Below are 15702 nucleotides of genomic sequence, written 5' to 3'. Positions count from 1 at the left end.
ACAAAAAACTGTTTTACAAATGACAAGGCATTCTGTTATAACTTTTCCATATAAAATGACACCATTTTCTACTGTATTTGAATCTGCAGCATTATTTTACAGATATATTTTATTATTTAAAGAAAGATTATGTTCATCACAGATTATTTTTTTAAAAAACAATTGCAAGCTATTTTACAGATTTTCCCTATTATGGTACATAACAAATATAATAGCTCATAAAATCACATAAAATAAGTAACAATTTATACATAGACCATAAAATAAATAAAATAAAATAAAATAAAATAAAATAAAATAAACAGGTCTAAATAATGCACAAATCACACATTGGCATTTTTACAAATAGTAATTTGTTCTTTTACAGTGTGTGGCCATATATTACACTGTTTGGTTGTATTTAAATTAGCTAAAAATAAATATTATTGTACAGAAAAAGTCTGTTACAGCATTCCATTGTTTAAAGTCATTTTTGTGGCACACTTGCTGCTAGATGTTAATCATGCAGAAATGCAATATTGTTCTTATTGCACTGCAGAGCCATTCATTTGTCAAGCATATACACTGAATTGATTTTATTAACCTTGAGTGTGCATTATCCAGGAAAATGGCAGCAGATTGGCAGATGCTAAATATCAAATGACTTGGATCAGATCAAGGATAATAAAAACGTCATCAGGACATCCCTAGTATGAAGTAAAAACATTTTCTTCTTACCAGGAAGCAGAGTGTTGGGGTTGAAGCAGGGGATTATCTTGCTCTTTCCCTGATGGAAATGAACACAAAACAATTACTCTCATTGTGTATCAAGTTTAACAATGTGGTCATGAATCTAGAATTTGAAGTTCATTTAATACGTTCTGATCGTTCCCATTGTGGCCTCACCTTGTACTGCAGGTCCTGTAGAACTTCAGTGATGGCCTTCAGACCCAGATGCTCTTTACCAATCTGACAACAAACAAGCATTCTGGGTTTCAGGAAGGACTTATCAGTGCTTCAGTGAATATCAGTGGTTGTCTGTAGGATGTTAGCAATGCTTCGAGCAGGGCTTAATTTATAACTTCTGCTACCTTACAGGAAGTAAACAGGAAGTAGATGTTAAATCAGACATTGAAAACAGGACGTGTGAGTTTGACAGGGTTAAGACGAGGTCTCAGCGGGTCAGGAGGGTTTGAGGTGAAAAGTAGAATGAAACTGACTGTCGCTGTTTATTCACTGGGTGTGTTTTCCTCGGCTGGCATGACTCCGTTCATCTCAGAGCCAACGTCATTTCTCACAGGTTTGACTCAGCTGATACAAATCAAAAGGTTTTTAAGGGGTTTCCCAGCAGGGAAGCCGAGGCTCACGCTTCCTGGAATTTCACAGGAATGTAGCAGACAGTACTTTCCAACTTGTCTCACACTTAAACTATTACTCAGGCTGGTTCAGACTAATCTGGAATTCACTTGTTCACTCGTAAAAACAACTTTTACAAAAGCAGGAAGGGAAAACACGTTTAGGCTGATAGCGGGCTGCAAAAGTCATTGTTTTTAAAAATGTGGACCATGGTGGGAAAAATAGGACTTTTTTTGAAAATAGAAACACATTCAAGAAATTAGTAGTTTATTAGCTAAATCTGAGAGCTACAACTAATGCAGTGAAGCAAAGCAAACCTGCAATCTATCTTTCCTTCATGAAGCTTATATTTAATGAACTCTGTGTTATATTTTGCAAATTGCTATTTGTAGGCTGTAGTTGGAGCTGCTATTGAATTGTACTGTTATATTAAAAAAAGAAGCAAAACAGGGGAACTACTAGAATATTAGAAAAGAAATACATAAAAATGATTATAGGACTGTTGTATTTAGCAGGTTTAGTTTTGCCTCGGTTTCAACTGCGTCTATTAGAAGACATTCAGTTTAACTCAATTTTATTTATATGGCTCTTATTTCCAACATACTGAATGTCAGGACTTTACAATGTTATATTACAGAGAAACCCAACAAATGATTCCCAGTGAGCAGCTCTTTGGTAACAGTGGGAAGAAATAAAACCCTTTTAACAGGGAAAAAAAAAAGAAGAAACCTTTGGCAGTGCCAGGGTCAGGAGGAGGGCAGGTGTTGTCGGGTTGAGGGGAAGAGAACATGGCAGCAGATAGAAAACAGGCAATGCATAAGAGAACAATAAAAACTGGGGAGGTGTGTGAGGCCAGTAACAGTAGATATAAGCCATCAGCATTGTATTTGTGAAACACTGTACATCCACAAATATCTTCCAATCTATATAAATATTTGAGAATTCAGTGATGATTCTGGGTAAAGCCGTTTTGTTGTCAGCTGCATGTGTTGTAGCAGAAGTTCATCCAGGGTTTTTCTTATCATGAATGAAAAAACACACAAACGTACTGCATGTATTGGACAAGCATGAGGTAGAGTCATAGGGCTCAGCTTGTTTTTTCACTGTTTTTCTTGTTGCAATATCAAAATAGAGAAAATGTAGGCCCTTGCTCAGATTTCCAGGTAAGTACTGAGGCAAGGAACGGCACCAATTCATATGGATATTGTGCTGAATATGAATAAATTGTGAAAACCTACTTCAGCCGCCCTCTGGCTCTCACTGTGGATGTTTCTACCTGTACAAATAGAGCTATGATGAGGACTCCATTCTTCTTCCCCAGAGCGTCCTCCAGCGTGTTGAACAGAGTGCTGTTCCAGTGAATCAGATGAAGCTGAAAACAGAAAAGAGCCTGTGACTGAGAGCTCATTGTTGTGAACAGGTGGAGGGAGCACAAGTAAGTGAGTAAAACCATCAGCTGGTGGTGATTGAGAGCTTTTTCTATGAGCTCTTACAAGTTCATGTGAACAGAAGAGGTGAAGGTAAATTTAACACCAGACTGCAGAAAAAAAAACCTCCGTCATCACTGAGGTTTCAGGTCCATCCTGCTCTGTAACCTCCTAATTGGACATTGATTTTGCAATTTGCACAAGTGGGGAGAAGTGTCCTAAAACAGGGAGTGAAGGACTGTTGAAAAACGCAGCCTTGACCTATAAAAAGAGCCACTTTTTACGCATATTCAGTCCAGTTTCAAGGGATAATCTGGTGATTTTCCATATCATAAGATCATTAAAAGACTAAAACCAAGAATGAAAGAGTCCATCACGTTCCCTCCGTTTGTCCTAAAACATGCAGATGGTAGTCTCATATCTTTAGCAAACATTATTCCAGCAGAAAGAAACATGATATTGGTTGGGGGTGGTGTTCTCATAAATATTTGGAGCAGCAGGGCAGCGTTTGTGAGATTCTGTGACATTAGTTCGTTCGTGAACACAGAACAGGTCACACAGAATCGCTGATGTGTTTTTTTTTCCAAAAACAATAGAGCTTTATGACACAGACATGTCAGGCTTTGGACAAACAATCCTAGTCGTTAGGAGACGATCATATGATCATTATCAGCAGATTTATCCTTGTAGATGCCTCAGGAAGTCCTTCACACAGCTAAATGTGTTGCTAATACATTATCCTAAACTGACACAAATTGCTGTCAAAAAATAAAGCATCTGACTGTTTTAGGTTTAGTTAGAATTATATATACATATAAAATAATCAAGTTTGGCTTCACAAAAGATTAAAAGAAACGAGTGTTGACTGTGAACAGTGTGATCCTGATCTTTTTCCTTAACATCTGTTCATGCATTAGATTAAACTCAAGCTACTTCCACATTTGCTCATCAGAGAAAACAATTATTACTTGCAAAAACTAAATTCATCACAAGAGAAGACCTGTGTGAAAACTGTGCAGCCATCCCAACCAGGCATGTCAGTAACCCCAACACATAATGCATCACTTCAATCAACACATTCATTTATTCAGTCTTTGCTTAAGTACTGAAGTTATATTTATCGTGCACACGTTTAGTTAACTATTGGATGTTCAGCATTGTTTCAAGCTGTAGTAGTAGTTTCAATCTTTTCTTTGTTTTACCGGTTCTGGGTATCTGGTCTTGGGCAGCTGTGGTCACGTGGCTGGATTCAGGTGTCAGGCAAGCACCAGGCCTTTATATCAATCAGACCATACCAAGTGCCTGCCACCTCGAGGGGTGGACCGGGTTTATTTATTTTAAATACTACTTCATTCATTTGATTTGTGTTGGGTAATTGGATATTTTGGGGGTTTGTTGGTATTACTCTCTTGATCAAGTACACCAATTGTACTGTTTTGTGCTTTTTGTTGTTAGTTTAGCTGTAGGTGTTTTATGTTTCCCCTATTGTGTGTAACTGTTCTTTTGACCACCTCTATGGGCCTGAATTTAGTGTTGTTTTTTTGTAATCTTATTTGTAATTTTTGGGTGAAATAAAAACCCTGCTTTTGAATTCTCCTGCGAGTCCTTGTGGTTTGCAGCTCGGTCCCTCACAGGACTTCAAGCAGAGACTAATGTAGAATCATCAAGTCAGCATACTGACTCAGAAATGTCACTTTTCATTCATGTGAGGAGACTTTTATTCTTTCAGAACTTGCATATTCTAACTTTAACAACATTATGCATACGACTGTGAAGCAATTTGCATGTATTAGTCACTTTTTTCTAGTCAATAGGTGAACAAATTGCAAAGTAACTTAAAAAATAAGAATTTCTTTACCAAATTTCTTGGATGCCTGTACTAGCCCATTGAGTGATTTCTATTTAAAGAACTCAGCACCAGACTTCTTATGCTCACTCCCGGTTGCATTGCCTTTTTTCTGCTCTTCTACACTGATGACATTCTGCAACGCTAGCTTAGAAATGGAGTCCACAAATGTCAGCAAATGACCAAATGGCTACCAGCACAGCACAAATTCCACCGTAAACGCCACAAAGAGAAAAAAAAAATGAATCTAACGAAGGCAAGCTGGATAAAAAGAATTAGAACTGATGTCGGAGAAGAGTTGGAGTCAACACTGGCATGGCGCTCGATTCTAGGAGGAACAAAATAGGGAAAAGAACATAGCCGGACCAATCTCTAAATATAGGCTATAGTCTCAATAGTCTAAATATAACAATGGTATCACTTTATGTAATGCTTTCTCAATTTTAAACTGAGAAATGTCAATGTTATGAACTGTACGGTCAGCATGCTAAGTTAAGTTGTACAATTGGCTAAAAAAATATTGGTAACACCACCAAAACAAACTAAACAATAAACTCAGAGTGACAAAACAAAGACTGAAGCCTCATCAGATCCAGTGGGCCGGTGTAGACATGTTGACATTTCCAGAGTTTAGCTTTTGACCTTAAAGTACAACCAAATGCCGGATGTTTGTGTCGGGACCTGCTGTCTGACACAGAACCGGAGTTCGAAGTGATGGCCTTTAAAGATAGAGACGATAGTTTTAGGAAATACACTCATTGTGAGAAAGTGAGATGAGAAGATTCTCGTCATTTTCATGTCGGTGCTTTCAGTGCAGAGCAGGCAACAGAGGGATATTAGCCTAGCTTAGCATAAAGCCCGCGAGAAACAGCTACACAGGCTTTCACCAAAGTTTAAATAAACACTTAGCATCACATTTTTACTTGTTGACTCTCTAAACTAATTCAGACATACTGTAAAAACACCAATTTATAGTTTTAGAGAGAGTTTCGTGGTAAAACGATTTCTTAGTGAAGTGGTTTTCTGGAGTTTTGTAATCACCATCGAGTTGCAAAGTTTGATGACTTGCATACAGTCTGCAGTCTGCATGCTGGTTTGATGGATGAGCTGCTGAAAAGTTGTGGTGCACATATAATTATAAAATGTCATTTCTGTTTGAATTTTAAACAAAACTAGATAACACATGTTAAACTGTAGACGTGTTGGTAGGTGTCCCATGTCTTTGTGAGGCAATTTATATGCTTTTATTGTGTAATTTAATTTGTAAATTTGAACATTGTGCTTTGAAATTGCCTTTTTTCCCCCTTGAACTACATAATTACTTAAAAGCTACAACATGAACAAACACACAAAAGCCCAAAGCTCGTGTAATTTGTTTTTAAAAACGTTCACTACCTTAAAAATTTCATTCTTACAGTCACTAATTACATAACACACTAATTCTTTGTTGGAACAACTCATATTTTTATGGGTAATTAACCTAAAGGCTTGTCTTTATGCTGTCAATCATAATGTAATTTTAAAAACGTTAAATTACAGAGTGAAGTCCTGTAACTCAATGTAGTTTGTTGGTTGAGTAAATTGTCTTCGCTTAAAAATAGTTGTTGTATTTGTTAGCCCAAACATCATTTACTCTAATGTAGAAATGAAAGAAGAATAAAAACTGTCCCAAAACATTAAAAAAAATAACTCTTTAAGGATAACCTGGCTTTGCATATGATTTTTTCCCCGTTAGATTTTTGATTAAATGTTAACCTTATTTCACCTAATCATGTATGCATTTCTTTCAGATTATTGGTTACAGACATGGATCGATGAATCTCTAGTCACACACACTCACAGATAATTTGTTTTCAACAGTTAAAGTGTATTTTTCAGTTTGCACTTTCAGGCATCCAAAGTGTTATTTTGTGTTCAAGGACTCAACAAGCTACAATCTTATCTGGTGAAGGACAAATACCAAAACCAGAAGTCTAAACACGTGAACTCTGTATTTCTTATGTGTGTGTGTGTGTGTGTGTGTGTGTGTTGTGTTATTAACCTCCATTGGGAAAGCCTTGAAGTTGACAGTGTGCTCTGATCCTCTCTGGTTCTCTTTGCCCCAGTGGAAGCGAACCTCGTGAAGCTCGTACTCATGGTCGCTGGGAAGTGGACCACCGGTAACCACTGGAAACAGCACAGGAAACCCGAGGCATTGTGGGAAAGATCACACAGGAAGCAGAAGACAAACGAAAGAGGTCAGGGGAACAGTGAAAGCAAAAGGGTGACTTATTGTGAGAATTTGTTTTCACACATTGCAAATAAAATGCATGCATCATCTGCCACTAAACCACAGTGACACAAATAAACGAGCCTCCTGTTGCCTCAGCACTTCTGGTCACCTGACTTGGACTTGAGGATGATGCGAACAGTGTGTCCGTCGTTGATGACCTCGCAGTCTCGACACACCACGTAGTTCGGAGATAAACCGACGTCCAGGAGCGACGGGTCATACTGAGCCTCCCTGGAGTTTAGGTTAATGGGGGACTGGTATTCTCCGTTGGCTGCTGGGAAATGGAGTCCCCATTCTACACCTTTATGAGTGAAAACAGTCACAGAAAATTTTATACGTTATTGTTGTAAAATATACACACATTTCTACGAGTCTTACATGAGGATTTGTAGAGTTTCTTGAGCATAAACTTTTAGTAACTACAGGAACACAGCGTTGTAATAGTCCTCGTTCACAGAGCACATTTGGACTAGCAGGAAAGGTGCAGGTGCAGATTCACGGTGGCTGAACTCTATTCAACGACCCAGTAAACCATCCCAGTGTGACAGTAAGTCAGCATGAATATTACCAGTAAAGTGAGCCAGTTGCACCAGCTGGTCATGGGTTCAAACATGGTCTGGTTGTAATATGAGTGTTTCCAAAGTCAGTTTACATTAAATTGAAGCAGGTCGCACAAAATCTCATGCAGTGGGCCTGGTTGGTGCTAAATACAGTTCATCGACTGACTACTGGCTCATTCCATCCCAGATCACCTCATGTTTAGATCAGTTTCTGCACATCCATATCGAATCTGCCTGAAATGTATGTTTACAGCATAAAATATGGATATTTATAAAGATATTTTACAATTTTTTAGATTGATATATCAAATAAATTTTGAGAAAAAACATTTTTTTGAATAATTATTTAACACATTTTTAGCATCGTTTTTTTTTTTTGCACATGAGGCTCTGTTTGAAGAACAATATCTCAGGAATTATTACAGATAAAAGCCAGAAGTTTTCACTGTTGTTTCTCATCGTGTCATTAATTCATGAAAAATGCCCTTACAGAAATCAACTAGTGATATTTTCTGAACCACAGGTAGTTTCATATCACACTAATACAAAACAAACATGTGGAATTCTTTTTAATATGAAATACATGGTCGCAAAAATGACAACAAAAAAAATGCAAAAAGTTATTTTTGTTGAGCTTTTATAACTGATTGAGCAGATATGACAAACTGTACCACAAAATAATATATTTATGAAATTATAGTATGAAAAATACAGATTATTAATTTACATTTCTGAATCAATGACACAATGAGAAATAACAGTCAAACTTGTCTTTAATACTTCCTGAGATACTGTCGCTCAAATACAGCCTCAAATTTGAATGTGCGAAATAAATAAACTGCTAAAAGTGGGTCGACGGACAATGTTATGAGACAAAAAACCCTCAAAAAGTGATGTATCAGTGTAAAATTTCATAGACAGAATTTTTCAGACATAAAACAGAGATGGTTGAGTAGGTCTCTGTTGATTTGCGATGGAACAAAACAATCCATGACAAGCTACAGCGACTTGATCTTTACACTGATGTAGGTACTGATGGCTGCTATTGGTTCAACCACCAGTAAGATTATAGTTTATTAGACACTGCTTGTAATGCTTGTTCATAAATGCTACATGATGGATCGTTTTCTGCATCATTTCACTGATTGGATGCTGCAAGAAGTGCTACTAAACGTTTTACTGGTTTTCAACTGGTGCATCCCAATTTGATAAGTTGTTGAAAATGAGAAAATATGGCTTTACACACAGACTTAGTGACGGATAACTGGTGCAACCCAGTCTAGGATCCTACAACTGAATCAGTCAAATGGAATTCAGCCATCATTCATTTTGTTATTTTCAACTGAGGTTTTCCTACTGGGACACGTCAACATGTGTTTCATGCAGGTGAGCTAACATGCACCGTACTGCAGCAATTATTGTTATCAACTTGACACAAGGACTCAGCAGAGCAACCAAACATTACTCAATTACTGAAAACACCCCGTCAGCATCATGTGGTAGCCGTAGCGGTCACCTGCCTGGCTTCAAAGCATCGTGAGTTTTTGTTCTTTATGACGTTGCCTCAAACGAACTGTCAGATTCAGGATCACAGCGAACACGAAGCCTCATGTGGAGCAAATACTGATTCTGATGGATGTATACATGTGTATGTTTTTAGTGTTTCAGTACCTAAATAAAACACAGATCTGTGCATCTATCTGACCTGAATACAGTCACTCAGCCATAAGTATGAATCAACAAGCATAAAGGTCATCTTGTCAACAAACACAAATTTAATTCTACCATGAATACTTGGTTTAAGGTGTGGCTAGGGGTCGGGTAAGCAGTCGTTCTGGTTAGAGTCTGGGTAAGTCAGTGTAATTTCCTTTTAAAGTGTTGGAAACAGACCTGTGTGTGTAAGACGATGGTTTCAGAAGAACACATGTAGAACCGATACAAACACGACAAGTCCTTCCTCTTCTACTAAAGACTAGACTGGTTGAAATGGGCCTGCAATCCCCCCTTGTGCTTCCTCTCAGTGCTGCAGGATTTCTTGCTGTGATTGTGACAATGAGAGCAGAGTTTATGGTGCTTAAAAACAGATTAAAGCAGGATGCGGTTGCAGAAAGAGGGTCAGGCTGTCGTAACTGGGACAGGAGGCGACTTTTAAGGTTGAAGCAGATGTGAGAAATTATAATATGGTTGACCAAACGACAACAGGTGGAAACTTTACTGTTGCTGTCGGCTTAAGTTTTCCTACACTGGCAGAGAGTGAAGCTCAAACCAAACACAGTGCAGAGAAAGTGATACCACCAAAAGTCTAGATTCACTTCGGCTTTCAGCTTGGTGGTACCAGTGTAGGGAGAACAGTGAAACATGTGGGGAACCTACTGAGTTTTAAAAAGAGGAACCAAACACATTGAGGGAGTATCGTGTTCATAAAAGGTCCAGTGTGCCCGAGTCCCTCCAAGAAAATGAACTCAGCTCCTCACAGCTTGTCTTGCTACAGCAGACTCTCCACACTGACTCACTGTTGGGTCCACAGCACAGAGGTGGGGAGTCGTCACATTCCCGGCTTCCTCAGCAACTACAGCCTTGACAACAATTTACTGACAGCAGCGAGTGTCTCACTGCAGCTACAATACTGCATTTGAAAAGGCTCAAAGTCTGAGTTTGTCAGGCTGCAGAGACTTGTTTTCTGCAGTAGTTTGTTTGGTAGATTGTAGTCAAGCGTATATACGTACGAGAAGAAGAAGTTGTAGCTGGAGTTGGTTTTCAGTGTTCAGGTTTATGCAAGTTTACCAGCAGGTTTTAACAGTTTTGAAGTATATTTTTTCAACAATTTACGGTTACTTTACCGACTTACCCTGTTTTGTTAAGTTACAGGTAATATCTAGTTAAATACCAGAAAAAAACTATTCATTTAGAATTAGACTGTAAAAAAAAAAAAGGATTTAATGTCCACATCAAAAATCTGTATTTCTATGAATTTACCATTCGTTCTTCTTCTTCTTCTTCTTCTTCTTCTTCTTCTTCTTATTATTATTATTATTATTATTATTATTATTATTATTATTATTATTAATGGCCATGAATGACTGTACTATTACACACTATTTTACTGTATTCAATTCTTTTTAATGTTATTTTCTAGATATTTGCCATGATTTGAAATAAAAAATAAGAATATTAAGAATTGAAAAATGTAAATTATCTTTCTGACTGTATATAGATTATCCCTGTGTTGGTCAATTACAGGCAGCAAAATCACAGCAAAAGATATTAATTTACATGTAAACTGTAAAGCAAAAAAAGGCCCAAACTGTATATAGGGTCCATATTGAAAAGCTGTATTTTTCAAATTGTAATTCTTACTTTTGCAATGTATGACTATTTTAACAAAATATTACAGATATTTGTTGCTATTTTTTACCATTTTTTTAACAGTACAGTATTCCACTGTTTTTAAAAAAATATATTTTTGCTTACAGCCTTGTTTCCAGATTTTCACAGAGTTTTTTTTTTCATCATCATAATGTTGATTTTCATTTGATCATTTTGTAGTGAAATGTAATCCATTACAGCTGGATTACTGTTTACAAAATGGTATTAATGAAATGAGTAAAGTGAGGACCAATGACGGACAGTTTGAGGAAAACACTGGACTAATTTTACCTCATTAATTGTCTGTTCGTCAGCTTTCTGTCTAGACCTCCCCTACAACATAACATTGCTTGTATGACATAACTTGTAAACCCGTTCTGTGTTTCTCTGTAGTCGGTGGTCATGAGTCTGAAAAACTTGCAGTACAGAAATCAAACAATTTCCAACAACTAGCATGACTGCAGATGCACATTCAGACGCAGCTCAAACCACAAACTTCCAGATATTATACATAAAATGATAAATTTAGTGGATGGCCTCTGTCAGCAACATACTATCATTGTGTACAGTTTCTACTATTACCCACCTGTCACTGCTGCCTGCTTAACTTTGAGATCTTTCAGAAACATCCAAAATTTTTGTTCATATTCTAGTTGAAACTCTTGCTTTTGTACTTTTATCTTATTGGAGAATTATAAACTTTAAGTATTCACAAGTGTCCTGCAGGGAGTCTAATCTCAGCAGTTTCTCTTACAAGAAAATGTTCCTTGCAAGAGAAACCAGCTTGAAATGTATCATCTGTGCCAGTGGAGCGTTCAATTACTTAATTGCCTCCCCTATGAAAGCACTGATTCCAAGATAACAGGTTCCCACAGGACACTGGTAGCGTTTACAAGTCATGCATTAGAGTCTTATCTATGCATACAAAGCGTTGCATATCATTCAGCATACTTACAGTAAGAAATGTACAGTTCAGCATCACAGTGCATCCTTCGATGCTCAGTAAAGGCAGAAAAAAGACATAGAACACATAAATGCATGACTCACTGTCAGTTTAACATTTATAAACCACATCCAAGTGGCTGATAAAACTATTTGCGATGCAAAGTTGAAGGACAACAGGTTTTCTTTCCCTCCTTGGAAAAGTTTAATTGGCGCTCACAGCAGTCAGCTCCAGGTGAGCTGTACAACAAACGCTGTGCAGTGTCGGATTTCTTGCTCTTTTAAAAATGACTGACTTGACAGAGAGTTAAAGGAACAGCCCACCAATTATACACTCAGAGAACTAGTGTGGCCTGTGAGCGGAGTTTTCTGTGGCCCAGGTGGAGTTTGGTCATATCTGAGAAAGTAACATCAGTGCTGTGACGTGAAAGTTGTAAAACAGAACGTCTGCATTTATTTCCTCAATAGACAAAAGTTTATGTGAGTGGCAGTGACAGCAGCCACTTTGCAATTCTTTTACATTGTGGGAATCCAAGTAAAGAAGAAGAAAAGAAAAACGGCATCATAAGGATTTGTTTAACGAGACCATGCATAAGATTCATGAGAAGTGTGATCAGATTTATAAAGCACTTTTCTAGGCACTGAAAGTCGCTTTACACTGACATTACTCATTCACACACATTCATTTCGGTGGTGGTAGCTATGATTGTAGCCACAGCCGCCCTGGGGCAGACTGACACAGGCGTGGCTGCCATGTGTCCCTCCGACCACCACCTCAAACAATCCATTCATACGTATTCACACCAGGCAAGGCGGGTGAAGCGTCTTGCCTAAGGACACAATGACACAGGTTTCAGGGTGGAATCAACCTTCCGATCATTGACCTACTCGTTCTACCACCTGAGCCACAGCTTTGCCACATATTGTTGAGGATACTGATTCTCAACATCCCCCTTCAGAAGAACAAGGGTCATGGTCCTCCATTTCAGTTATTAACGGTGCTGTGAGAAAAACTTATTAAAAGAAAAACCACATTTTTTTTTCAATTAGGTTATTCAATTCAGGATGATATCATCTGGAAATCCTGTTAAATCATAATTATTCAGCTTATTCATCTGTAGCCCCTCTGTGTGGCACCACTGGTTTAGCAAATATAACTCTTGTACTAATAGATGGTGAATCTATTCCTATACATGGAGGGACAATAGATGCTCACATAGAGTGTCTACAAAGAGTATTCACTCCCCTTGGAAGTGTTCCCTTTTAATTGCTTTCCAAGACTGGATCATGGTCAATTTAATTTGACTTTCACGATCAGAATTTCTATATTTTTCTTAAAAAGACTCGTTAATGCCAAAGTCGAACAGATTTAGACAAAGTCAATTAAAGAAAAGTATAAAATGTAAAAATAGGTGACTGCTTAAGTGTTCAACCCCTTTGAAGTGACTCCTTCAGAGGAGTCACAGGTGTCTTGTGGCCTCTTTCTGGCACAGTCACTCGGTTTCTAAGGACATCCTGCTCCTGACAGATTTATGCATGTGCCATTTTCAAATAAAGCAATAAAAAGGGAAGATGTCCATGGAGGGTAAATAGTTTTTATAGGCCCTGTAGCATGTGTAAAAGTCTGTAAAGTAATATGTATTAGAGCTATAGACCAATAAAGGGCCAACATAGATTTATGGATGTAGCTGAGGCAGGCAAATGTTTTATTTCATCGTATTTGAGTGCAGATGCAATATTTCCAATGATAAATGAGGGCTAATAGAGCTACACCTGCCTGTTTATTTACTCTACAACTATAGTGTTTCTGTTAAACTGCCATCTGTTGGTGTTTAGGATGGGAATAATTGCATTATTGCTTTACAAACAATAGGATTGACACAAGCCTTTTATGTATATTGTTACCTACAGTAAAATTATAAGACATTATCTAAAAGCGACAAAGTAAATAAGACGTGAGGAAGACAATCATTGTTAAAACGTCAGCTGTCATTATGGAGAAAAATCTGTATTTGGCTCATGGGCCATTATTTGTCTTCACAGGCTCATTCCATCTCAGATAATCAAATCTTTGGAATAATTTCTCTCATCTCTGATTTGCTGGAAATTTTTTGTCGCTTAAAATACAGATATTTATGAAGACATTTGAGAAATTTTAATTTGATATGTAGAATACATTCAGATACTTTTTAGGGGGGAAAAAGTGATGTATGAAGTGACTTAAAATTACGACTGTTATTACAGCTATCATGGCTGTATTCAAAAATGTGTTCTCTAAGCTATATTTGGAAAACCATTTGGAAACTCGAGACCTCTGTTCTTCTTCAATTGAGCTACCAATACTTCTGTGGTACAGTTTGTCATAATCAGGTATGAAAGTCCAACCGAAACAACTTTTTTCCTCCATTTTTGTGCCCAAGTATTTCAAATTAAAAAGTATTCTATATGTTTAGTTTTGTATGAGTCTGACATGCAACCACATATGGTTAATAAAATATCACTCATTGATTTCTGTATCAGTTTATCAGTTTGCCCTATCAGCATATTTCATCTCATCCATAATCAGAGATTATTTGATCCACTTGTCTAATATTGCAGATCATGAATCAATGGCATCATGAGAAATAACAGTGAACATTTCTGGCTTTTATCTTTAAGAGGCTTCCAGCTGTTGTCATTCAAACACAGCCTCAAATTGTAAAGTATAAAATTTCACAGATGCCAGTTTAAATGTCCATAGTTTGAGATTTTAAAAAGTTTCAAGCAAATCAGAGATGGTCCACTTAAGGCCCCCTCATAATTTAAGATGGAATAACCCGACAGCAAACTGCAAGATAGATGCAATTTCATTTGTACGTCTTGTCCTAACAGATTCTTTTTAAAGTGCACCAACCCAAACTCAGCTTTAAAGTCTGTGTCATCACTTCAAAACTTACTAACAGGCTCTGGAAAGTTTTCTGTTTAAACCCATTGTGTCCCATCACATACTTTATCTCCCAGCATCCCTTTACACACTGATGAAGACCAGCCTACCTTCCTCATAACCCCAGTCCAGCTCATCTTTCCCTGGATTATAATCCGACTCCTCGTTCACGTTGTCGGCCATGGTGCTTGGCAACCTGCTCGCTGTGGTACAAACCAGTCCGTGCTCCCAGTAGATTCCCAGTCAGGCTGCTTTGTCCGTTCACTTGGACACAAACTGAAGTCTTTGCAGTCTGTTGGAGGGATTCCCAGCTGAGCAACAACTCTCTTTCACTTTCTCCTTTATGTCTTTTTCTTTCTCCCTTCCTTTTTTTTTCTTTTTTCTTCTTATCCTACTTTCCTCTCTGGCTCTTGTCCTCTTAAAGCCACTAACTGATGTGTGTGAAGAGCTCTGCCTCAGTGTTTCTCTTTACTCTCTGTTGCTCCTCCTTCTTTTCTCTCCCCACTTTACTCTGCTGTTATCTCTCTCTCTTCCTCTCCGTCTTCCTTTCGTTCTCTCTGTTTCTCTGCAGGTGTGTTCGCTCGGCCTGGCTTCCCTCCATCTAATGACAGATCAGTGTTTCTCTTTCACGCCCCTGCCCTCCACGCTCCCTCCGTTCATGAGTGCAAGTAAACTGTAAAGTGTATCAGCTTTAATTATTTTTCTTTCCATCAGCTTATTATCATTAGTGGGTTTCAGTTTGACTTGCGTGTCTTGTTATGCTGAACCTCGGTGCTGTTTTGCGTACCCCGGTGGTATCGTGTATGTGTGTGTGTGTTGGAATGCTGGCAGGAAGGTCATGCTGGTGTTTCTGACCCACCCTTGGGTGAAGGAAGCAGCAGTGGTAGAGAAAATAGGCTGAAAACAGCGGGAATGGAGAAACTGAAAGGCCAAACTGTTCTCCTAACTCTGATGACTTCAAGATGGACGGAGGAACAAACCCTCGAGCAGCCGCATTCACTTTGGCAAAAGCTCAGTGCTTCGTCCCAGAT

At 38.0% G+C, this 15702-nt stretch overlaps 1 protein-coding gene across 1 annotated transcript in view; it reads right to left on the bottom strand.

Annotated features, from left to right (window-relative positions):
* The window catches only part of ca8 (carbonic anhydrase VIII), a 23481-nt gene extending 8391 nt beyond the window's left edge, over positions 1-15090 (bottom strand). Inside the window, exons 1-6 of the mRNA XM_008293042.1 lie at positions 14782-15090; positions 6990-7181; positions 6650-6774; positions 2612-2707; positions 886-948; positions 718-766 (exon numbers count right to left, since the gene is read on the bottom strand). Coding sequence (XP_008291264.1) covers positions 718-766; positions 886-948; positions 2612-2707; positions 6650-6774; positions 6990-7181; positions 14782-14854 — 598 coding nt within the window. The 5' untranslated portion in view covers positions 14855-15090. The remainder of the gene's footprint in view (positions 1-717; positions 767-885; positions 949-2611; positions 2708-6649; positions 6775-6989; positions 7182-14781) is intronic.
* Positions 15091-15702: the final 612 nt, after the last annotated feature.

This window comes from Stegastes partitus, unplaced genomic scaffold (assembly GCF_000690725.1).
Source record: "Stegastes partitus isolate 25-593 unplaced genomic scaffold, Stegastes_partitus-1.0.2 Scaffold854, whole genome shotgun sequence".
NCBI classification, from domain to species: Eukaryota; Metazoa; Chordata; class Actinopteri; family Pomacentridae; genus Stegastes; species Stegastes partitus.
This window is presented reverse-complemented; position numbering and strand designations above follow the sequence as displayed.